The 26438-nt window shown below is 40.3% G+C and overlaps 1 protein-coding gene across 2 annotated transcripts in view; it reads left to right on the forward strand.

The window, feature by feature from the left end:
* Positions 1-2136: 2136 nt before the first annotated feature.
* The window catches only part of SAMD12 (sterile alpha motif domain containing 12), a 446863-nt gene continuing 422561 nt past the window's right edge, over positions 2137-26438 (forward strand). The window contains exon 1 of one of the 2 annotated variants that reach the window (XM_040979381.1): positions 2137-2294. In XM_040979381.1, coding sequence (XP_040835315.1) covers positions 2282-2294 — 13 coding nt within the window. In that variant the 5' untranslated portion in view covers positions 2137-2281. The remainder of the gene's footprint in view (positions 2295-26438) is intronic. The other variant, XM_040979382.1, reaches the window with a different exon arrangement.

Below are 26438 nucleotides of genomic sequence, written 5' to 3' on the forward strand. Positions count from 1 at the left end.
CTCTTGCTGCCTCATAACCTTGCCAGGAGCTGGCATCTTCTCTCTTTACCATGACGATAACTGTCATATTTTCCTCTAAATGCTCCCAGATGATTCCCATATGCAGCTACAACTGAAAAACTCTGCTTAACCTCTGCTCATCTTTTCTTAGTGAAAATCAAATGAAATTGCTTCATCTATAAATTTAAAGACAGTCATCTACTGACTGTTTCATGTAGTTTAAACCAATACTTCTCTCACACCTCATGTATATTTATACTAAAAATGAAACTCAATTGGAATACATTCTATAGGGGAAGATATCAAAGATTTGAGCTAGAATGAAGGCTTGAATAAACAATGGATTACGATGAGTTTACATTTTATTGTCATCCCAATCTTCACGTCCTTTTAAACACACCATTGGTTTCATCCTTGCTGAAGATCAAAGCTTCTGGAGATTTTTAAATTTAAAAATTCTCCTATCCAATCCACCCAAATACTATATGTTTTAAACTGATGTGGGACTTAGGGTTACACATTTGCATCAGGCTGGTTCACATCCAAGGACGAGACCCCTGGATTGCCTTTCCCATGGCTCTTCCTTCCATGGATTAATTTTTAGGAAAGCCTGAATACTTTGATGATTTTTTATGTACAGGAGAAAAGAAAGCACCTGGATTTCAGTTCTCTCCAGGTGTTGGAGTGCATGGCATAATGGTTTGAAAAAGCTCTTCCCATGTGCAGCTCATTTTAAAGGCCTTCCTCTTGCCCTGTGGCCCAGCGTGTATGTGTGTCCCGGACCTAGGAAAAATATTATAGATTTAATTTGCACAAAATTTTATGGACTTAAAATATCACGGAGGGCATCTCATGGTTACACGTGGTACTTAAAAAAAAAAAATACCCATATGCAGCCATATTGCCTAATGGAAGGACTAAGTGACCAAAATAACTGGTGTGTATATACGGAAAATCAAAAATTTTCCTGATAACCAAGACCAAGTCTAAATAGTAGTCATTGGGGGAATGAAACAGATCTTTGTGCTTCCTTATTTTAGATTAGTCCCACCGAAGCATAGTTAGTTAACTGTGGGGTGGAGGGGAGAAGGAACAGCTTGGGCTGGTGGATGTGGTATCAGGAATTTCTTTAGAAGCCCTAACCCGTGCCAGACCCTCATCCATGCTCACCAATCAGTATTTGTATTCCTGAATAAGGAAATGGGGGCTTGGTGTTTGCAAACTTGATTTTTATCAATTGTGATCAGTTGTGGCATTCAATTCTACTCCCCTCACCTGGAGTTACTGCACAGCTTCAGAGGCTCGTAGATTCATTTTTGGCACTGTTAATCAGCAGGCCCTATCACAAGCCACAAACTGCCCTGCAGGCCAGGCAAGCTGAAATTGTGCAAGCCACCCAGGCTCTCATTACTGGACGACGCCGGAAGGAATCCTGGCTTAGGCTTTGTTGGTAATACATAAATAACCCTTTGTGGATGTGGCTCATGGAGGATTTTAAAATCATCTCCATCCCTGTCACCGCCAACCCCAGGACCCCAAGTATCTACCTGTTGAAACCATTCTGGAAGACAAGAAGGCTGGTGAATCACCTGGCGGGATTCCCCAGCAACTCCACTCAGCCCAAGCTGAAGAGCACCAAGCTTCGCCAGCACCTTATGAGGTAGGTCTCTGGCCCAGGTGAAGCACCAGAGAAATCAGTTGCTCTGATATCCTTATTCAGAACACGGCCCGGGGCCCAGAAAGCGGCTCAGGCGGTTCAGGCCAGCGGAAAGGCTCAGAATAGTGCGTCCTAACCCTGCTGCCTCCGGCATCCACACAGCCCCGGACAGGTGCGGAACCTTTTCCAGCTTGACAGCCAAGGTTTCAATCACGGGTCTTGGCTCTGAGAGCCAAGCGAAACCTGGCGCATGGCATACTGGGAGGTGTAGTCCAAGTCAACAGCCGGGTCCCCCCCAGGTTTCCCTGATGAGCCCCCAGGAAGGCTTGCTCGGTGTGAAGCAGCCGAAGCCTGCGCTCTCGTCCCCGTAGTGGAGACGGGACCGCGGCCCCAGAAGGGATTCGGGGCTCCGTCACGAGCCTGTTGAGAAGTGAAACTACATTTCCCAGAGCGCCGCGCGCCGAGCCCGGAGCCGGCAGCTCGCTTTGCGTGACCGCGGCAGGTTGGTCGTGGAGCAGATGAGCGCAGAATATTTAGGCGAAAGCGAGAGGCGGGGGGGCGCGCGGGGCAGGAGGAGTACTTCGGCCAAGAAAATTATGCATGCGTTAGGGAAGCTCTGAGAGAATGGCTGTGGAAGGTAAGGGACACTTGGGGCGTTTTAAGCTCCCTCTCACCCTGCGCACCCCAATCCACACATCTCCGTTTCAGCTCGGTGAGCTTGGGGAGGAGAGGCTAGAGGGTGGCGAAGAGAGGGCCCCTTCCTCCGACACCTCTGGTACTCACCTGAGCGCCGGAGGCCTGTGAGCGCTCTCTTCAGTTACTCTGGAGAGGCGTGTAGGTGCGCCGGACTTCGGGGTACAAGGTGACAGAATAGTGTCCCTGGTGCAAGACGTTAATGCTGGCAACGCGGGGAAAGCCGTGAAGTCCGGCTTGGGGCTGCAGCCCGAGGAGGCTTTGCTCCCAGCCCCCTGGCTCCGTGGAAGGTCGGGTGGCCAGCGGGCAGGGCATGCCCACTTGGCCCCCCTCCCACCTTGTAGAGGACCATGGCCCGGTGTGTCACAGGAGGCTCGAACTGCAATTGGGTCGAGGGTCTCCGGCCATGGGCACAGCACACTGGTTGTGTCCAGAGGGTGGAGGTGTCCCTGCGCCTCCCTGAGACAGCAAAAGTTTACAGAAAGTGAGCCGAATCAGCAGCCTCTGCTGGGGGAGAGTCCTTTTTGAAGACCACCCTCCTCTTTCCTTCATCCTTGGATTCAGACTGGTCTGAACTTCCGGGTTCCAAGCAGAGGCGGGCAGCTTTTCACCTTTGCCTTTCAGGTTCTTTCAGCATTCAGGCTGTCTTGTTGAGGATCATTTCAGGAAGAAGAGCTCTGTATGGATCAGAAGTCTTTGCCATGTCAGATTGTAGGCCTGGATGGTCTGAAGGATGAAATGAGCATGTGGCAAAGTGGTCACTTGCAGAATTAAAGTTCCCCAGGTTCAAGGCAGAGGAGGACCAACGTGAGAACAGAGCCTGCTTGCTAGCTGGTCAGGCTCCTTGCCAACGGGGAAAACAACCTTTCTAGACTGGAAAAGAGGTTAGAAAGGACATGCTTGCTTTCCCACCCCATTTGAACCCCAGGAGAGAGAGCAACTGAGTCCATCTGGCTTATGCTCGCCCTAAATATTACTGTGTTACCCTAACTCATCAGCAGTCCAACTCCAGCACTTGGTTCCAGTAAGTTTAGGGAACTTGCCTTTGGGCTGTCTCAGGTGTGGAGATTCGAGCTGGCCTCTTCAACTTTTCTCAGCTGTGTTACTATGACAGAAGTACGCTCTCTCAAGAGCAGATCCGGGTCTTCTTTCCTGAGCAAATGCACTAACAGAGTGAGAATCTTGCTTTTTGTGTTATTACAGCTGATAGGGAGTTAAGATTTCAGACACCAGCACGAAAACTTAAAAAAAAAGCTTGTCCATGTGGGTGAATTGACATCCTCGCACTGCCCTGCCTCACTGGTTAGATGGGCTGATTCTCGTCTCTCCCCCATCTTGAGCTCAGGGACGCCCACTGTGGCCAGTGCACAGTGATCTTTAATATGAAAAGCAGAGAGGAGAGGTTTCCAGTCTGCTGGTTTACTCCCCAAATACCAGCAACACTTGGGCCTAAGCCAGGAGCCAGACAATGGATTTGAGTTTCCCATATGGAGGTAGGAACTCCACCACCCGCTGCCTCGCTTTTGTATGTTGGTGGCAAGTTGGAATCAAAAGAGGGGTCCAGACTTGGATTCTTCCCTATGCAATGCCAGCATCCCAAGCATCATCTATCTGTTATACCCAATGCCCACCTTTCCACAGTGGTTTTGTGAATTTTCCTGCTCACTGAAAGAAGTAAAGAATTACTCATGTTTCCTGTCTTATGGGCAAGTAAGCCAGAACTTACAAAAATAGACTATAGAAGGAAATTCATGTGGATGACTGAGAGCTTATTTTCTAGTGACTTAATTGAGTAAAGTACCTTTCTAGTAAGTAGGTTCTGTGTTTGAATCACAGCGGAAGGTGAAGCAAGTATTTAAAACCTTTGCTTCACTGTGGCTCCTGTGTGTTGGTCTTTGTAAAGGCAGTTTCTCAATTCAGATTGGGGCTTTCTCAGCTGCTCATCCTTGGGTTTTTCAAGGCTCAAGGGGAGCTTTACTTCCTCTGGGAATCTGTCCCAGGTTCTCCTTTCATTTCTTTCTGCCTTCCCAGTGCTCCAACCCAGTCTGTTGGAGCCTTCTGCACTGAGCTACCCTAGCACTCATGGTACCTCTGTTGGAAAGCCTGTCACACTGAGGATCAAACCCCTTGGCTCAGGACTTGGACTGTGTAAACTCAGCTGATGGCAGTTACATGTCCCATAGTAGGTACTTAACAAATTTTTGTGGATTTCCTGGCCAATATATACTTACGGAGTTCTTCTAGTGGGTTCCTTATGAGTGGAAAGGGATTTCTTAGTACACCAAATGCAAGATAAGGGAGTTTTAGAGATATGAACAGGATGCAGCTTTTGGTCTGTCTTTGGATTGCATAATATTAGCATTCCTTTTGTTTCCTAGCTCATCTAGAGAAAAGTTAGTCCAAAAACTTGAGAGTCATCCATTTTTCTTTAGACAGACTGGGTTGATGGTCATACTTATTAATACTTTGTTTTCTAACAGAAGTGGGTTATAATATTATGCAAGGGAAGGTGAAAGTTGGAGTCCTCTATGAAAATACAGTGTCTGGCACTTAGGATGCCCACCGTAATTACTTACTTTATGAATGAATTATAAATGCCTGGTATTCCAGTATAAAAATAGGGTCTTATACCTTGTCCTGAATTCTTGTCCTCTTTGCTTCATTTTCAGAGCCCTACGAGTGTATGAACATTGTATATGGGTGTTTGTATTTCAGTTCTATCAGTGCAGAAGTGATTTTCAATGTTCAGCAGCAGGGAAGGAATTAATATGCAGTAGATACAGCCATTATTTGGGATGCCCATATCACATCTTGGGTTGCTAGTTCCAGTCCTGGGAGTCTGTACTTCAGATACAACTTCCTGCTAATGTGTCACAGGTGATGACCCCAATAGTTGAGTTTCTGCCACTCGTGGAACACTGAATAGAGTTCCTATCTTTGTTCTGGCCTAGCCCTGCCTGTTCTAGACATTTAGTGACTTACAGGGCAATTAAAGATTTTTTCTGTGTTTTTTTTTTCTCTTTGTCAAACTTTCTTTTAAATTAAAAAAAAAAAAGTTAAGAACGTTCTGTGCTAGTATTGCCACTCAAAAAGACTTCAAAGTGGAAACGTATGTGCTCAAAGTGATATCCACATTAGATGATCTGATTTATTTTGTTTTAGAGGAAAAATTAGCTTATCAAATGACCTCTGACAAATCACTCTATTCTCAGACTCTCCTATAAAAAGGTGAAAAAGAAAAACTTCCCATCACCCCAACCTTTTAAGGCTAATGATCACAATGGCTGTGGGAAATAAATGAGATAGAATAAAACGTTAGCAGCAGATAGCTCAGTAAATGATGACTCTGTACTTAAATCTAGAACTAAGACACAGAGTTCAGAGAGTCTCCATGGAGCATGAAAAATGTCATTTGTATCACAAGGCTGTAGAGCTTGTTTTCTCCTGGCATTTGGATGGGAAAGCAGGCTTGCTAATGTTACTCCCCAGGAGTGAATGTGCTTGTCACTGGAGTGTCTCCTGCTCTAACACTGACAGCCCACACAGCAGAGAGAATCAGCCTCCCACAGCAAGCAGGGGGATCCAGAGCCAGGCAGAGCCAAGCGCAGAGCCTTGCGCTTGATGTCTTTTTCCAGACATGCACTTCAGTGTTGACTTCTGGTTCCCTGAGTGGGGTCCTTCCCAAGGTAACAATAGAGACCTGGTGTGCAATTGGCTTCCCTCCACAGGTCACATGAATCAAGGGAGGAACTAGCTTCCTCCTATCATTGGATCACTCTTGCTTCAATCCCATTAACACTTTATCCTAAAAATTTCCTATGTCTCGTTGAGGACATTCATGTGCTACTTAGTGGCACTTTCTAGCAACAAGGGATGGGTGGTGGGCCTGGCCCATGAGTAGACTGTCCATGAAGCTTGGATGATTAAGATGAAAAAATTCATGAGGTGGGGCTATAGGTGCTTTTGATTTTCACAGTTGCTCCCATATACACATGAGTAGGTAGAAAAGCTGTGAGATAATCAACAAATTACCTGAAGACGCTTATCTCCATGGCAATATGATGTGTGGTTTATAACAAGCTGCTCCCCCGTTCTCTTCCATGTCTTTATCCCCAAGGATCAGTTTTACTTTTCTTTTTACTTTGTTCTCTAGGTCTGACTTGCTTGCCCCGACAGCTTTGGGTGATCACTCTGTATATTATTCCATGTGTATGTTGCTTAGGAGCCTCTCATAGAAAATTCCTGTCCAGTGACTGTGCCAACAAGAGAGGCTTCCCCTCCTAACTCTGAATTGCTGTGGTGCAGATTCTTGCCACACCCTTCCCAGCCAGACCAGGCAGGGCTATGGTCTAATGCCAGTGTTGAATTGTACAGCCCAGCCCTTTCTAACCCCTTTCTTTCCTCCCTTTCTTTCTCATCTGTCTTGCCATTCTCTTACACCAGAAGAAACAAGGGCTTGATGCTAAAAGGGGGAGGTGAGTGGAACCTTGGAGGCTGTCACTGTGTTTTGTGGTGCTGAGTCACAGTAGATACTGTGGCGACATGTTAGGAGAGGTATGCCTGGGAATAGGAAACCCATGCTTGAACTCCTAAAGTGAGTGCTAAAGTGAGTTCACAATATGTACATTTAATCCACGAGAAGTAAAAAGGAGTACTGCAAGTTCTCATAAGCTGTTTCCTTTTGTTCAGCATCAGGGCACTGCCCCTGTGCAAGGACCTCTCCTAGATCTGATGGAGAATCTGAGGAAGGGGACAAGGGAACTGAGCATACTGTTTCTGTCCTCTCCTTCTGCCCTACCCACTGCACTGTTCCTACCTCCAGCATCCATTAGGATGAAGGGGACAGAGAAATAATTAGGCTGAATTATATAAATACCAAATAAAGTACACACAACATAATGTGGGAGGTCTGAGAACAAATGGAGTATTTAGTTCCAAGCTGAATGGGGACAGCCCAATGGAAGGATTAGCATTTGAGTGAACTTTTCAGTAGGGCTTAGAGTGTGGGAATGGGAAAGGGCATAGGACAAAGTAGGGTATGTGTGATGTGTGCCTCCTAACGGAAGTCCTGGTGCTGTGGTTGTTTGGGCTTTCCTAGGCAGGAGGATGAATGACCAGGCTCCTAAGTCAAGACACTTAAGAGTGTCTGTGATCTGTGTGGACAAACCTTCAGCGCCCCGCACTGCTCAGCTGGACGTTGTACACGGTCCTTTGGAAAGCACAGGACCAAATGAGAGACCTGCTGTCTTGTAATTCCTTCCTGCTTTTCTGTACCACCCGCTCTAGGCTAGCTCATGAGAGCAAGCGGCTATATTTAGTCTGATTTTTCTAAAGCGTGGGTGCAAGTAGCTGCCTGTACAGCTTGTTTCCCAGACCAAAGAGCAGGGTAGGCTGGAAGCTATTGGGTGACAAAGGTGGCCTGCCTCGCTGTTTCCAACAGCTTCTTTGGCTGGGGCTAGGAGGGGGCCTATGGCCAAGCTGGGTTTCTCTGACCCACCCTACGCTCTGTTGGAGAAGCTGCTGTGATATCTTGTTCCTCAATCCCAAGTCTGAGCTAATTTCTTTGTCAGATGTGGTTCTGGGATGTGGCCCTTAGCTTTAGCTGATCTTTGGGCCTGGAATACAAAATGGCCTCAGACTTGCTCGTCACAACTTCTGTTGTTCCTGATGGTCAGCATGGACGTGAAAGCACTATGTTGGTTTAAAATGTGCAAGTTCTGCAGCCAAACCACATTGGAACCCCAGTGTGCCCAAGGCCTGCAGTGTGGTGTTGGACAATTCATGGAAAGCTCTGGGATGCCTTCTGTATTTCCAGTGGGAATTTAATAGTAGTGATTGCAGAGGCATGGTGCAACTGAATACTGAAAAAGCTCCTACTGATCTCATAGGTGCTTAGTAAGCATTAAATGGTAGGTAAAATGATGCTGTTGTCTCTTAGTCTTCATATTTGTTCCCAAACAAACATATATGACATTTACATAGCACCATGGTAATACTGAATCTGATGTAATGGTGGGCATTCCCTTAAGGGATGTAGGGGCTCAAAATTGGGATAAAACTACCTAAGAAATCTTTTCTCTGTAAGATTAATAAAAATTACAGAAATTGAAAAAAAAAAAAGGAATGAAGAGCATAGTAAGAGAAAGCTCATTCTTGCCCCAAATTCACACACCATGTTCAAATTTGCTTTCCTGTGCTTTACCATCCTAGCAGGAACTTGAGCATTGGCGTCTTGGTGAATATCCAAGTTGTACCTTGGAAAAATGGTGTCACCTGCTCTAGAGACACAGTGTGCTATGAAATTCTCAGCTACTCATAATCCCACAAAAAGGGAGAGAATACAGTCCCCAAAATAGATTTTTACAGTCAAAAATATGTTGCATCTGAATAAAAAAGAATAGAATAACAAAGAAATCAATAAATTATGTGACAAATTTTGTACATTATAGTCACATACTAAACTTTATTAAATCCCTAATTCTGACCTTCATAAATATATTATCAGTCAAAGCTATTACATAATGTAACCAAGTGTGAATACTTCCCATTGTACCCCAAATGTATGTGTAATTATTTTGTGACAATAATATTAAAATACAAACGTCCCAAAGAAGTGTGACTGATAATACATATAAAAAATTCTTAGTTTAAGATGTGTTATTTGATACATTCATTGTCTGTCTGCAGTTATGAGGAAATAGAAGGGAATAAAACCTTTAATATGAGTATATTCATTAAAGATTGCTCATTTAGATAATCTTTGCCCCACCAAAAATTTACTTCCCGCTTAACAACAAACATTTTCAGAGTTGGTCTCTCTGATTCATTATTACCCTAACATACAATGTAAATACAAAAGCAGTTGATTGCAGAGAGAAATGTCAGATTTGCAGATACAACCAAAGTAAGTTTTGCCTGTTTCAGGCAGAGGAAACTGACAAACACACTGGTGTGACAGGTACCAAAGTGAAAGAGGAATACATTTTAAGTGTTAGGAGTATTTGTTAGAAAGAGTACATACACACATGCACGCACACACACATACGTACAAACACATATATACATAGAAAAATTTTACATATATGCTTAGCAGAGTCCAGTATTTGGTTGTTATTATAAATAAACCACTATTGACAATTGCTTACCGGTTCTTTGTAACAATGATTTTATTTTCTTTTATAAATAGCAAAGAGTAGTGTTTTTCAAGTCATAATAAAAAGTGTTAAGGAGATTGTTGCATTATGAAATATCTAGTGTGAAATAAAAAATATTTTGCCTACAGATACAACTATTATTGTCAAAGATACATTTAAAAAGTAGTTATAATCTAAATTGTTTTAGGTTATAGATTTGGTTAATAAATTTAGGTTAAAAATGGTTTATTCTATCAAAATAAAGTAACAAGCTTTTACATAATTAATTTTGAGGTGCTAGTCCATATTTCAAGTGCTTTTTCTCTTTCTTAATCTTTCTCATGATATGTAAATTTTTGTAGCTTCTGTCACCACTATGGTCTAGAATCCCAACATCCCTTAATTTCTTCCTGTTCTTCTGTTGGTGGAGCTACTTAACTACAAAAGCCCCCGAGAATTGCAGCCTGTCCTTACACTCTGAGCTCATTCTATGTAGCCATTAGAATCTGGCTTTATTTATTGAAATTCATCCTTGCTGCTCTATGAATCAGTGTTCCAGATCTTTCAGTTGGTGAGTAGCATTATGTTGGATGGATATACTGCAGTTTGTGCATTTACCTATTGAAACACATAGAGAATATTTCCAGTATTTGGCTATATGAATAAAGTTATTAATAATTATTTACTGTTTCTGTGTAACCATCATTTGATTCCCTTTTATAAAGAGCAAGGAGTTGGATTTTCAAGTTGTGCAATAAGTAAAATCACCAAACTTTTTCTGGCTGTGGCTTACAATTATTCTCCTGTATTTGAAGCGTTGGTTTTGTTTTCTGTGTATTAATGATCTGCTGACAATGAGAACCTCACAAGCACAGGAGTCTTAGATGAACAGAGCTATGCAGGTAGTTGGATTAGGAAGAAACAACTTTCTGAAGGTGAGTTCATTGGGCTACAGCCTGTGAGCCTGTACAGTACAGCACGTCAGATGCACATGCCTGATTCCAGGCTAGCCCGTCCTCAAGTGTGGATGTAAGCTTAGGACTTTCACTGGCTTTGCTATGCCAAAGAACCTTTTTCAGATTAGGTTTATAGTCAACAGCATCAGAGTTTAATATTACAGTTGTCTACATTGTTTTTTTTTTTTTTTTCTGCTGTGGGAAAAATTGGATAAGGAAAAGAGACCAAGGACGGCTTGCTTTTGGGGAAAAAATATGCCATAACTCAAAGGCAGGAAGGCTAAGAAATAGTCTTAAGAGGCCACAGAAGGTGAAGTTAGCCAGAGTGGGGAAAATGTATTGGTTTTGCTTAAAGTTGGTGAGCTTTGGACTCCATCCAGAGGAGCCTAAGAAAGGTGAGCTGTTTCTAGTGTGATTAAACTTAGAGGATGACAGAGGCCAAGTTTGCGTTGTGCTGCCTGAGTGATTCACATACAGAATTGGGTCATTTATCAGATGTCCCTGAATACAGTGGGAGCAGTGCTGCTCACCTGCAAAGAGCACATTTTACTTTAATTGGATATAGCACCTGACATTTTCGAAATGTCTTCCTAAAGCAAAATATTGTTTAGGAATTTGGGTACTGACAGATGGGATTCCTCAGGACATCCCACAAATCTCAGGGCCTCTGTTATGGAGTATTAGGTTTCTGCTACAGAATTTGTTGTTATTATTATTATTATTATTATTTTTTATTGGAAAGTCAGATATACAGATAGGAGAAGAGACAGAGAGGAAGATCTGTCCGATGATTCACTCCCCAAGTGAGCTGCAACGGGCCGATACTATGCCAATCCGAAGCCAGGAGCCTCTTCCGGGTCTCCCACATGGGTGCAGGGTCCCAAAGCTTTGGGCCGTCCTCGACTGCTTTCCCGGGCCACAGGCAGGGAGCTGGAAGGGAAGCGGGGCTGCCAGGATAGAACCGGCTCCCATATGGGATCCCGGGCGTGCAAGGCGAGGACCTTAACCACTTGCGCCACCGCGCCGGGCCCCTGCTACAGAATTTGCAGACACTGATTGTCCTAATGCAGATGTTTAAGGTTGTAAAATTTTAGTGGAAAGTTTCATTCTTATATTTGGAATGCATGATATGAAGTAAAAGAGGTTGCTCACCAGGCTTCAGTAGGTGTATCTTGTATTTTATCTTATTTTATTTTTTTTTCGTGGACCTTGCCATCGTTCCTTGAGCAAGCAAAGATTTATAGGTGAAGGAGAAGCAGTTGGTAGTCCAGGAAGGGGGCCAGAGGTAGGACATTGAGCTTGCAACCTTGATCAGTCACTGGCCTCCTCCCTCTTCCACATCTGAAAGCAGCATGCTACGTACATCTGTGCTTTATGGAGCACAGCTATTGCCTCTGGTTAGTTTTTGCTTTCTGAGAAAATCTAGCCTTTTTACACTGTTGTCATTTAGTAAATATCTCTTCCTGGTTCAGTGGTAGAGTTGATATTGGAAGTTATAGGAACTGTATGTAGAAGTAGCATTCACTCGTATAGCCACAAGCAGAATCATTTTTTCCTTACAGACACAAATGTTTATGGACCACCTATTATGTGCCACCCTCTAGAAGAGATAGTTATACAGCTATATAGTAATAGTGGGAGCCTGAAGAAAACCAGGCTGCTGGAAACAGGGCTTCTCAACCAGATTTCTTAGATGATGAGATTTCTCCGGGCTTCACTGCTTTTCTTCCCCTGGCTACTTGTTTTTGACAAAATCAGAAATGGAGCCCTAGATCTACCAGTGCTCTGAGAATCATTGTTATTGTTAAAAATGCTTGAGACACGCCAATCTGAAGGCAGGGTTCTTAAATGTAGATCACAAGAGGGACCTGAAGTAGTTCATTGTCTCCTGGACCCCCTTACAATTATATACAGTGGAGATTATTTGTATTTTTCATGGGGAGAGGGCTTGGAGCTTTTGTCCTCTTTTCACAGGGCCTATAGATGAATACTCCTCAATTTGTGAAACTATGTATTTAACTTTTGTTTTACTTCTGTGATATTATCTCCGATGCCTTTGCCTATCGCACACACATAGAGGGTACTTAAATAATGGTAGACTGAGCAAGACAGGTGATGTTATTTTGTACCTATTCTGAGCCAGGATCTTCATGCCCATTCTCTAAAAATTAGTTTTATAGTGTAGTGAGGTAAGTGGGGTTTACCCTGTCTAATACTTGAAGGAATGTAGACATGGAGACGATAAAATAGTTCCCAAGGTAGCCACCACACAATTAATGTGTGGCAGACCTGGGCTTTATAGCCAGATATGTCTTAGTCTAGATTCCTTGCCCTTTTTTTGTCCTCACTGTCCTGTATTTTCTGATTTGTCCTAGTTTGGTTGTTTAGTTCTGGCTTACTAGTTGCCTCTTGGAAACCCTGGTAACCAAAGAAAACAGTATTGTAATAAAAATGAAGCATTGCTTAATTGCTTTGTGCAAGAAAGCAAATCCTTTCAGGTTTTTGGGTCACATTTCTATCCAAGTGTTTATCTTGGTGTTAGCTTTCTCCACTTTGGGGTGCTTACAAGGAAAAGATGAAAAAGTTTAAAATTTTTGCTTGTCGTTTTCCTATATTGCCTTTCAAATTGATCTGTGTGCCTTGTACGCACATTTCATGCAATTGTTATTTTATTTGGATTATCAGTATCCATTGCACATTAGCTATAAACCCAGCTCTGTGGCCAGTGTTGGTATTGATAAAATAATCTAAGTCTCTTGCTCTTTCCTTCTAGTATTTAGTCAGTGTTTCAAGATTCATATTATCAATGTATCACAGCAGAAATGTGCAGAAGTGGGCAGGACAGGTGGGCAGGGGAGTTGCTGGAGAAGACTGGTTTCTGTGTCAAAGAGGGGATATCTTGCTAATCTGCTCACAGTGCTGGTCCTCACACTGTTCCTGAACCCCGTGTGAAGTCATTACTGTAGGTGTTTTGATTGTTTTTGTTTGAGTGAAATTACTGCAGTGGCAAGTTCAATTAGTCTGGAAAGAGTAAAACAAAAAGAGGCTGAAATTGTGTCATTCTAGAATAATAAGAGGGGAAAAAAAAAGGGACAGAAGTTGGAAATGCTTCATAAGGGAAAGAATAGGATTTTAAAGTTGTTTGGCTACAAGGAGTGGCCGATGTATTATCATTCCTGTTGTACCAGGGGCTTTCCTCTACCGATAAAATCCAAACTTGTTCCCTCCCAGAATTCCATGGCCTCCTACTCCAGGCTCATGGGCCATTTTCCCCTTTAGGTATTTTCCCTCAATAATTGGTGTTTTCTAGGCTCACAGCATACCTGAATTTGTCTTTGTTAATGTAATTTCTCCCCACTCAGCTACCTTTATGTATTCATATGCTGTACTTGTCATAAACTGTGCATATGTTGCTGCAGGAGTCATGGTGGGCAGGGGGTTTCTTGATGTGGAAAGGGCATGGTTTCCACATGGCTGCAATGTATCAGTGATTAGTCAAGGAAGAGGAAGGGGAGGGAACAGAAAGAAGCAGCTAACAGGAGTAGGCAAACCCTTTTAGTAGTGTCAGCATGCCTGAGTCACAAAGAGTACCAGCAAAGTGTATGCTGGGAAGTCCCCACGGGGCTTGGCAAGGAAAGGACCTTCTGCTGAATCAAAGAACATCTTTGTGATGACAGCCTCAGGGTTAAATGGGTAATGAAGATTCTACTTGATGAAAATATAGCAAAAAAAAAAAAAAAAAGCAAAAGCATGTCAACGTGTAAAGAAGGAAGAAAGATAGCAAGAGAGCAATCAAGGTCAAAGAGGGAAGAAGAGGAGCTAGGTATACTTACACTTGGAAAAAGTTCAAATGAAACTTATTGTTGTGAAGTTAAGAGATAGTTGACAGGGTTCATGGACTAGGTGAATTGAATTTGTGTACTCTGCAAGCAGATGCTGTAAAGAGGAGGTTTTAAAAATTTCAAATTAGCAAGGACAATTACTGAGCAAGGACCATTAGTAGTAAAGAGATATTCACCCTGAAAACAGATGCTGAAGTCCTTGGAAGTGGTGGCGGATAGTCTAATAAGAATTATAATTGTGAAATATGTAATGTAACATAAGTGAATTCCTGCTTGTTACATAGATGCTATTCTAAATGTTCCTCAGGTATTAACTCTAATATTCATGTAATGTTACTCTCTGCTGTGGATACCATTATGCACATGTATGGATAATGAAAAAGTCGTGGAAACATTAGGCAAGTTATATGTAGTCACGTAGTAAATAAAACTGGAATTTGATAAAGATTTCTAAAAACTATGTTCACCCTATTTCCTTGTTGGATAATTTTGGGAAATATTGAAGGCATTATCATTTTCAACATTTTCTTTTGAAATGAGCCTATCTTGGGTTGTCATTGTGAAATAGTAGATTATGCCTCCATCTGTGACACTGGTATCCCTTAAGGGTGCCATTCATTTCCTGCCTGCTCCACTTCTAATCTAGCTGCCTGCTACTGGCCTGGAAAAAGCAGCAGAATATGGCCCACATTGTTGGGTCTCTGCCTTCCTCCTGGGAGACATGAATGAAATGTCTGGTTCTGGCATGGTCCAACCCTGGCTATTGTAGACATCTAGAGAGTAAACCAGGGGATGGAAGAGTCTCTCTCTCTTTTTCTCTCTCTCTTTTCTTTCTTCTCCTCCAGCCCCAGATTTTCATCTCTTATTAATTTCATGTTCAAACAATTAAGTTTTTAAAATGAGCCAATTAAAGCAAGACCTATATGAATGTGTGGTTTTTGACAATTTTCTTGTGAATTAGTGAATTTTATAACTAACTAGAGGTGGCAAACTTGGAATATAGCAGAAATCATTCTCTATAAAGAGACTCAGCTTTAGGGGGTGTGTCTGTGGAACAGGGGTCAGGTGCACCTTGTAACTAGGAGGTTACACAGGAATGCCTGGATTGAATTATCTAGGGTTGAGGTTTCAGAGAATGTATAGGAATTTGGAGTACTTGAAGACAGGAAAGTTGAAAAGGATGTCTAAAATAAACCTGGCCAAATTTACAATTTTGCCAAGATAGAAACATGATCTCCATTTCTGTATATCCCCCGCTCCCTTCCTGCTCTCAAGGGCTTGAAGATTCAGGTTTCCAGGGTGCTGAGGCCTTTGTCGCTGATTCTTATGCCTCACTCTTGTTGTCTTTTGTGTTCAGTGTCATCCAACCCGAAGAAGCTCCTGCCTCTCTCCAACTTGCCATGGCTGGCCAGAATTTCTCAGTAGCAGGTAGCTTTGGCATCCACTTGTGTGTTAGGGCCATCCTCATAGGAATGGCCTTGGCCCCTAGTTTCTCACATTACTCAGTACTGTTCAAAGTAGTTTCTCATTTGAATCACAGCTGACCCCGTGGAAGCTGGAGCTAGGTACGTAAAGACTCACTTGACATAATCCATTAGCAGAGCATGGATAGAAAATTGAGTATCTTGAGTCTTTTTATTGTGCCTTCTTTCACTACAGCTTTGATTAAAAGGAGTGGCACAAAGTCCACCTTGACAGAGTTTGTAAAAGAGGTTTTCTCTAAAAAGAACTATAATTTTTCTTTTTTAAAAAAAGCTTTATTTATTTATTTATTGGAAAGTCAGATATACAGAGAGAAGGAGAGACAGAGAGGAAGATCTCCCGTCCGATGATTCACTCCCCAAGTGAGTGTATCGGCCGATGTTATGCTGATCCAAAGCCAGGATCCAGGAACTTCTTTCGGGTATCCCACACGGGTGCAGGGTCCCAAGGCTTTGGGCCATCCTCGACTGCTTTCCCAGGCCACAAGCAGGGAGCTGGATGGGAAATGGAGCTGCCGGGATTAGAACCGGTGCTCATATGGGATCCCGGGGCATTCAAGGCGAGGACTTTAGCTACTAGGCCACACTGCTGGGCCCGAACTATAATTTTTCTTTACTTTTGAAGCAAAACAACCAGAGTGGAGTTGGAGGTCATATGATTCTCCCATAGTGCCCCTGTTATTGGCCTCAAATGATGAGGATGGAGTTCTTTTTCTTTCCTGGTATTTTAATTGATTATTCGTCACCCAGTCTAATAAATAGGCAAACTAAATGATGCTTAACTATAGCAAGTGGATTGAACATGACTTCAGACATGTAGCTATTGTACTAAAATATTCCTGGAATTTAAAAAAAATCATCTTGGAAACAGCAGGTGCTGTAAGTACTTATGTCTCTGCTAGTTAGGGTAGAGACCTGGATTGAATGCCAGGCTTCAGCATGCCCCCATCCTGTTCATTACATTTCAGAAGGGATGTGGGAGGGAGGTTGATCCAGCGGATGGAAGATCTTTCTCTTCCTACATTTCAAGTAAATACAACTTAAAAGCCTGTTTTTCCTGGGTCCAAAAATCTCTTATATATCATCTAGAAAGAAAAACAATGAAATCTGCTGATCTTAGCCAGGCTGCTTATCAGCCCGTAGGCTGTGATATTGCTGTACTGCTTGTTGATGGTCAATATCTATTTTGATGTGTTGGTCTGCAGACCGTACTGGTATTACTTTTAAACAGTTGTTTGTGATAATTATGAGAAGGCTAGTCATATTCTTTCCATCAACCACATAGGAAAATGGAGGTCTCCAGAGATTAAAAGAAAGATTTCTCCAGAGTCAACAGCTGACTTCAGATCCCCTCTGTTGCCACTTAGCCATTCAACTACTCAGATATACCCAACAGATCACCAGGAAACTCAGATTCTCTTCAGCACTTTATGTTAATAATAAGCTGTACATGGAGCACAATAAACTATTCTAGCAAAAAATAAACTATGACTGATACAGCATCTTAAATATTAATGCATTTTATTGCCCTTTTTGTTTATGTATATAAGCAAAATAATTAATCTCATCCTTCTTAGATACAGCATTTAAAAAGATCAAATGACAGGAGGTCTTGAGAGAGCAGTAAGTCATTGTCTAAATTCGGAAAGTTTCATCTCTGTCCTGTAATTCTGACGTATTCATGGTCATCATCCTAACTAGAGATGGAAAAGGCTGACTTGTTAGGATGAAACTCTTCCCTTGGATGGGATGGGAGGCTAGTATTGAAATTAATGGTGGAACTCACAGTTGTAATGCATTTCATAACTCTTGCTGATTCACCTTTATTGAGGAACTTACGTTTGTGCATTTATGTGGAAGAGAGAGACAAAGGTTTTCCACGTGCTGCTTTACTCCCCCAATTCCTACAGAAGTCAGGGCTGGTGCGGGCTTGACCCAGGAGCCTGAAACTAAGTCTAGATCTTCCGTGTGGGAGTCAGGGTTTTTGCACTGTCACTTGCCACATCCCAGGGTGTTGATGAGAAGGAAGCTAGAATCAGGAGCATGGCCTTGAAACTGATCGTTCTCATATGGGAGTTGTTTTAACTGCTGTTTTAAATCATTTGAATGCAATGATTATGCATATGCCCTCTTTTACTTTATCGATGTGGTGTTTATACATCTAGTATTCAAAATATTCTTTTACCAGGATTTTCTACGCAACTTTTATTTTATGTATTTCATTTTAGTCTCCTCTATCTAGTTACTTCCTTTAAACCATCTACATCTATTTCATTGATCTTTTTTTTTTTTTTCTCGGTATTCTATAAACTTCCCAGCTATTCAAATCAGGTTTCCCTCAGGTAAGTCTCTCAATATAGTCATCCGTAGAAATCCTCTTACTTTTCATCATTCAAGAAATTGACGCAAAGGATCCAGATTGACTTTAAGTAGTTCTTGTTGTTCCTTAAGTCTGCTTAATAGCTGTTGTGTTTCGGTATATTTTTCCCATCATCCTTTGGATAATTTTTTGAGGTCTTTTTGTTGTACACCCAGTTCTAGCATTCTGGGTTTTCCTCAAACTTGATTTCTTTAGAGTATACCCAGTAATTGCCACCCGGGAGAAGGTTCATAGGAAGCATGTGGTGAGGGTTTGTGTATCTGATAAAGTTTTTATTTTCCCTTTGTACATAACTTACTTAGACTCACTTGCTTTTTATAATTAAGGATTATCTTGCTTTGCAGTTTTGAAATCTCTAATATTCTTAGTGCCCAATCTTGATTTTGAGAAATCGAAAGTCAGTTTGATTCTTACTGGTATGGAATGTGCTAATTTCCTCTGGAGAGAATTGAACTTCCCTCTGGACATAGTGTTTAGAAGTTTCATATGATTATGCTTTAGGGTAAGTGGGTTTATATGCACTGTATTGTTTGTTTAACAATCTTTACAGATGGGAATTATTTTGAATTACTTTATTATTATCAATTTTGTTCCTTCTGCATTTACTGTCTTTGAGAATTATAAATCTTATAGGCTTGTTATTTTTGAAAGATTTTAACTATGTTATTTTGGCTTTATTTTCTGATATATTTTAAATTCCTAGTTGGCATGATATATGTCTAGAGTTCATTGATGCTACATTTGTGTTTTAAATGAAATCCTCTTCTTTTGCCATAGTCATTGTAAGTTTTCTTTTTTTTTTTAAGCTTTTTAAATTTTTTTTGGAGGGGGGGAAGGCACATATATATAGAGAGAAGAAGAGACAAAGAGGAAGATATTCTGCACACAAATTCACTCTCCAAGTGTTCACAACAGCCAGAGCCTAACCAATCTGTAGCTAGGTGCCAGGAGCTTCTTCTGGGTCTGCCATGCGGGTGCAGGGTCCCAAAGCTTTGGGCTGTCTTCAACTGCTTTCCCAGGCCATAAGCAGGGAGCTGGAAGAGAAATGTGGTTGCAGGGATTAGAATCGGGGCAGGGACTTTAGCTGCAAGGCTACCGCACCGGGCCTCTTAATTTTTTTTTTCCTTGACTTACTTATTCTGGTCTCTTTCTGTATTAAGTATTGCCATTAAATGTTAAATATTAGTCTTTCTGCTAATTATTGAGGGACTCACTTTAAAATATTTGAAAGGTTCTTATAGATGAATAGGGCTTTTTAATCACTGTGTTGTTAGATTAATTATCTATTAATTGTGTCTTAGACAAGGAAGAGAATTTATGTAAGAATGTTTAGATGTTTGATTGGTTAGTTAACCATAGAAGAGCCAGTAATTGAACTTCAGTATCTATTCTATAACCTATGAACGCATCCTTCCATTTTATTATTATTAGCTTCTAAAGAAAGTTAAATGTCTACATAGAGTTCTTGTGTTGTTTTCTAAGTTAAAAGTATACATGTACAATCTAGGATTTCTGCTGAAAACATCTGAGGCTTAGTAAGTGCTCAGGATATAACCTTTGAATTCCCATATTGCTGTCATAGTTAGGTGACATGACAGATGTAGAACAATATACAAGTTCTCTGACTTACAGAATTGTATAGGTGCAAGAATAAGTAGTATTTGCTGTTGAGAAGTTTTGTTTAGTTGGCAGCAGAATGTAGCTTGGGAAGAGCAAATAGGAAACAGACCACATGTGGTACAGAACTGCTTTGGAAAGAAACTCTAGTTAGATTGCTGCAACAAGGTGGCAGCACCTCCGATTTTAGTTTATGCATACAGTGCTGAGGGCTTCTGAGAGTCATTTCCTTCTCAGAATGGAGAGATGTCCGCGAAGGCCACTCCACAGCTGTCTCTTAGTAACTCTGCTAGCTTTCTTTTTTTTTTTTTTGTCTACTTTTGCTCATCAGCTCTTCATCTTTGATGTAGGAAAGGACTGACAGATTATCAATATTGAACCGACCTTTTTGGAAGAGCCAACTGTCTAACAGGCTCAATTGTTGATGTGACATTTGCTCTGTGAAATTGCCTTCTTCCTCTGTTTTGACACCTGGACTCCCATTATCAGGGAAGGATCTGTGACGTAAGGGTTCCCTGAAGAAGCAAGAAACAGCAAGACTCAAGTATTTATAATATCTCCCTCCTAGTGAGAATGCAGCAGTTAGGCTCAAAAATACTTGTATAGAGACACTTGAAGTTATGATATACAGTCTGTCATCCATTTCAGGCTTACTTGTCAGTAGATTATGGGGCAAATATAGTTGTAGTAAAAAGGATGTCTGGAAATATTCGAGAACTCACTAAGCATGTAGAGAAAAATAATTCCACCCTGTTTTTTGTCAGATATTTAGAACTGAAAGCAGTTTTGTTTATAAACCTAATATATTTTAGCTTAATTTAATATCTCTTACTAATAGCATAGAGAAAAATGCTATTAGATAATAGAAATATCCTATTAGAAATGAAACAATTTGAAGAACATATATGCAACATATCGACATTCTCTTATCCTTTAAATGAACTTTTTAAAATAATTAAAATTACCTGCTTATTAACACATAACCTTTAGAAAGAAGAAAGGAAAAAAATCCATGGATTTTTCCTTTAAAGCACAAGCACCCTTAGTTTTTGGCATATCTTCTGTCCTTTTTTAAAGATATATTTATTTTAAAGTCAGTTAATGAGAGAAATAAAGGTAAGGGGAGGAGACCAGGCTGACGCCAGGAGTTCCATTCAGGTCTTCCCTGTGAGTGTAGGAGCCCAAGCGCTTGGGACATCTTCTGCTTTCCTAGGCAGGTTAGGAGGCAGCTGGATTGAAAGAGGAGCAGCTGATACTCCAATCAGTGCCCATAGTGTGCCAGCCACGGCAGGCTCAGACTTAATCCAATCTGCCACAGTGTCAGGTCCCCCTCTAGTCTTTTAATGTAATTTTGGTTTGTGTGAAAGTCATAAGGCATTTTGCTGGCCATCTAATGGGATATTTTGATCTTCAATTGGAATTGACGGTGGTTATGTTCTAAAAATACATCTGTGATTTATTCTGTTCTCATGATGCATTGTAAGCATTGCCTTTAGTTCCTGCCTTGAATAAATTCTCTGTACACTTTCAACATAAAATGCTGTTCAGATTAGAAAGTGAATAATCCTTGGAGCATAGAACTATGATGTATGTTTCACAACCATTTAAAAATATCAGATCTAAAACAAATTCAGAGGCACAAGAATGGCTTGAGGGAGTGTATAACAAAGATAAGACTTTAAGGTTCTTGAGAAGATAAACTGCCTCCCAGTGGGCCTAGGACACATTATTGATGTCTACTAATATTTATCAAATAGACAATAATTATTAAATAAAACATGGTAGTCTCAAATCTGAGGAGAAAAATCTTTTTCATGTAAAGACATGAAAGAAAGCAATACAATGTAACAGAGCCACTGGTGAAACCAGAGGTTAGCTGTGCAGACAGTAGCAGAATTCCTAAATAGTTGCCACATCAGAGACACCTGCCATTAATATCATCGATCAAAGGATGGTTTTTGAACTATGTAATTTTAGTGAGTTTCTTTCCTAGTCTGAGTCTCAATGTCACAATGGATTTATGCTTATGGCACCAAACATTGAGACTATGAAGACCAAATAATAGCAATTAGTTTAACTCCAGTTTCTCATCTCTCAATCACAGCTACTAAGTTCTTGAGTTTGACACATGCCCCTGTATATGTGAGCATTAATATGTTATCATATGTTGCTGTACTCATACGGGATGCCAGCCTTTAGAAATTTAGGCTACCGAACCACCACACTGGCCCCACGCTGTATATTTTGATTATAATAAACAAAAGGAGTAACTGAGAGTAATAAAGGCCAACCAGTAAAGGGGACGTGTTGGATGCCAAAGGAAGAAGAGTGTGGAGATTGCTGATGACAATCAATGCATAATGTAGCTGAGATGACAAGGAAATTTCAGGCTAGAAGCTTTATCTGGAGTCAGACACAGGTGGAAGATCCAGGTGACAGTGAATTGAGATCTTTGCAAGATGAGAAAACTAGATACAGCAGCCTTCTTGGGAGTTTTCTAGATGACAGTGGTTGGTCTGTGACTGACTACCCCTTGTTAGAAAGTGAGTTGGTAAATCAGGGGTTTTTTTTTCCTCTTTATCTGTAAAATGGGATCCTAATGTATTTTGTTGCTAGAAGTTCAATGTTCTGGGTGCATGTATTAGCTATTGCCATTTAACAAAGCAATTAGATGTTGAGAAGCCTACTGGTCCATGTGCTTCATTCCTAGTCTTTATGTTGATTGGGATTAGCTGCAGGTTTCAGGTTTACCTTTGTCCCTGTCTGGGATCCAGATTGAAGGGGAAGCAGCACCTGGGGCATGCTCTGCCCATGTTTATCAGAAGTGGGTGGCAGACTAAACCAAACTGCCCATGCATTTTAGCTCCTCTTTATACATTTGTTCCACTCATATACATCCATCTAATTAATACTTACTGTCATGGCCAAACTCGTATTGGGACACACAGCCTACCATAAGTGGAGGAGTGTTCAGGTTTATTAAACGGTAATTCAGTCCACCCTAGCACATAAGAAGTTTCAACTAGTACTCATGAAAGTCTTCACCATAAACAGTAATGTGGTTTTATCAGTGTTACCATAAGGAAAGGAGAAAAAAAAATTGAACAGCAGAGTTGAGATGTTACTTAAAGGAGAAGACATGAACATATTAACAAATTTATGGGAAGCAGCCAATGGATGAGCTAGATATAGCAGAAAAAGCAGAAGGACTTCGCAGAGGTGTAGAAATATGAATGTCAGGCAATGCCATCTTCCTCATAGCTTTTGAATCAACAGCAGTTAGGCAGCCAGTGGTTGAATTGCTAGACTTTTCTCTGATTAGGCATTATGCACTTGATTCTTGCCACCTACCCAGTGCTGAGGAAAGAGAACAGGACTTTTGTTGTTTATAATGTTTCAGTGGCCTTCATCATGAGAAGTGTCTTTTAAAGATCTCCTTTTCATTTATGTAAAAGGCAGGGTAACAGGAAGAGAAAGATTTTCCATTCATTGGTACATTGCAAAAATGTCCCTAATGGCCAGGGCTGGCTCAGGCAGAAGGCAGGAGCTTAGAATTTCCTGTAAGTCTGTCACATGGGTAGCAGAGGCCTGCATGCCACTGGAAGCACCTTTAGAAATAATTTATGCCATCACAAAATGAATGGCTAATCTTTCAGGACAGAGTATTTACCTTTTGTTTTTTTAATATATCCACCAAAAATCTAGACAAATGAGGAAACCTAAAATATTTAGAGGCATGGTCAAATTTGAAAAGCAAAGTATGGTTATACATTCTTTCTTAAATACATAATCACAGTCTCTACTGATTATCTGAAGTTTCTTTGCCCTGTTTGAAATTCTAGGTTTTTGTGAAGCCTTTTCTGACTTAGGAATAATTTGGAGGAACATTCACAATGATCATGGAATATGCATATAATGAAAAATCTGCAATGATTTCAAAAATTTTTGTGTATAGAAATACAATTTTTAATTCCATTTTTACAGAACACTTGGAGCCCTCATGTCTCCTTCCTTGACTTTGTGGCTTCTTGTCATTTCTTGCTCTGTAGTTTTTATTCCATCCACCCTTACCTCCAGTCATCTCCAACGATAGCACTGACCATTGGGTTACAAACTTTGAAATCCTTAGATCTTAAGCTTTTGTAAAATGTATTTGTTTTTTTTTTTTTAAGTGACTCTTATATAGTTCCTGTAGCTTTTTAATTTGCTGATGTTAAAACTCTTTTACACAGATACACTCACTACCTTTTGTTTGATTTCATAGGAGATATAAGGTACCATAGAAAACTATAGGAAAGACAATGTCTGTGTAATGAACAGGTCTTCGTGAAGAAAACATATGATCAATAAATTACTGAAATGGTTGTTTTTTCATTTCAGTGAGGATCAACGAATGCTTTTTCGCCCATTTTTTTTTTTTTGTCTCTAGATAGATATTATTTGGGAGCTGCTATTTTAGGAGACTGAACTGATTTATCTTGCACTCCTCCCAATTTGTCTCTGTCACCCTCAGAGATAATTTGGGGTCTGTAAAGGCTTGTCATTGTTGTTGGTGACACAGAACAACTGGATTGGGACATAGATTATTCAATGATCTGAAATAGCCAACAGGGAGTCAGCTTTATAAAACCTTGTCTAGAATGTGTAACAAAGAAATAGGCTGATTCTTAAAGAGCTAAAAATTTTCTAAAAATCCCTAAGGCACTGCTTATTTTCATGAAGCATAGAGATTACTTAGCTTATTTAACAACTAAGGAAAATAATTTCAGAAGTAAAATCTGACCTTTGAATCTTGTTGTCTCAATTATTAATGGATTAATTATTTATGCAACAGGGAAAATTGATTTTAACATTAGGAAGAAAGGTTCTGCTAGTCTTTAAAATCTGTGCTGTCCAGTAGGAATTCCTGTGATAATGGAAGTGTGCAATAACCTTCATAGTCTAATTTACCAACATGATAGCCACAGTCATATACGGGACTGATGAAATGTGACTTATGAAGTTGAGGAGCTAAATTCTAAATTACATTTATGTATGAGGAATTTAAAATAACCATGTCTGACTCTTGAATTGCATATTGGACATTGATTTCAAAGGCTTGACTAAGATAGTTTAATATTTGAACTGCAATTTGTGAGGCAAGTTCTGATGGCATCTCATTCTTTTTCTCAGTAAATCTAAGATTTTTGAAAAATAACAGTTTTTAACTTGTTAACATCTCTGTAGCAAGTTGTGTAGCCAGGCATTAATGGCACTGTTATATTTTGAGGTACTTTAGTGCTCAGATCAGTAAAGTGTTTTCAAATGAATTTTTAGTTCCTGAGTTAAGAGCTAGCCATTTCCTTCTCTGTTATATTTGTATAAGGTGCATCTTTCATTATATGTGATATACATATGTGTTAGAATATATACACATATTTATATACAAATGCACATAGAGACAGCACTCCATAGCCATTGGTTCTGTTTCTGTGGGTTCAACCAACTTTGGATAAAAAATATTTGGAAAAAAAATTATGTCTCTACTTACCATATATAGACTTTTGTCCTTTTTTATTCCCTAGCCAATGTAGTGCAATAGATATTATGTAATATTCACCTTGTATTAACTGTACATAATTTATATTAAATTTAAAGCATTTTGAAGGTTTTGTGTAGGCTATATGCAAAAATGTCACCATCTTATAGGGGTGAACTTCCTTAGGGAGCCCTGGAACAAATCGCACATAGATACATGGAGACAGCTGTATACAAGGGATGGGCAAGTAAAATGAGAGATGGAGCCTGTTAAATGGAATGTTCCAGAATCTGGTCATTGCTGTGATTCGAGAGAGTAAGCAAACGAAAGTGCCCGGTACGACCCAGAACGAGGAGCATGCTCATTCAGAACGTGAAACTGGAATTAGAAAAGCCTTTTTCATGATTCTGTGATTTTATAGGAATTTAAATTCCTACTTGGAGTATTCTTTGCTTAATTTCAAGAATGTCCCAAAAGCATTTATTCTCGGTTTTTCTTTCCTGAAACCTTTACCTACCTCTTGTTCTTTCCCTTTCTCTCACTCTTTTTACTATGACTATGTATATAGATGCATGCATATGCATATGATTTTGAAGAAGTCAATGTTATTTAAGGTAATATTACAATAGCAGAGAGCATTAACAATAAAACCAGTGGCTAAAATTTTTTGAGCTCTTATTTTTTAGTGGCTAAAATTATTTTTGAGCCTACTAATGCAGGCACTGAATAGATACTTTATCTTATTTAATTTTCCTAAAAATATTGGTATGCTTTGGGTCACCTTTTCCTGTTAATTAGGTTTGTTTCCCAGTTATCAGTCATCGTAGTTTATTAGGCCAAACTTGAGAAACACATCCTTGAACTGTCAGTTTTAAAACAGGCTAGGGTATTCATTATTATGATGACATTAAAATAGTATGTTTTTCCAGGATTGATGCAAAATATTGTGATATTGATGATCAGTTTTGCATGCCAAGACATAGTTTTATGAATGAAGAACATGAAATGGTGTTCAGAGTATCATCATGATGCATATTTCTGACAAATGACCATATTCAATATATTTTGAAACTTTTGAAAATGAGCAAAAAGTTTAAACAGACATTCAATGAATGACTCAACATTTTAATTATCACAAAAATAAGAATAAAAGCAACAGTA

Source organism: Ochotona curzoniae, unplaced genomic scaffold, assembly GCF_017591425.1.
Source record: "Ochotona curzoniae isolate NIBS_2020 unplaced genomic scaffold, NIBS_Ocur_1.0 contig_3190, whole genome shotgun sequence".
In the NCBI taxonomy this organism is placed as follows: Eukaryota; Metazoa; Chordata; class Mammalia; order Lagomorpha; family Ochotonidae; genus Ochotona; species Ochotona curzoniae.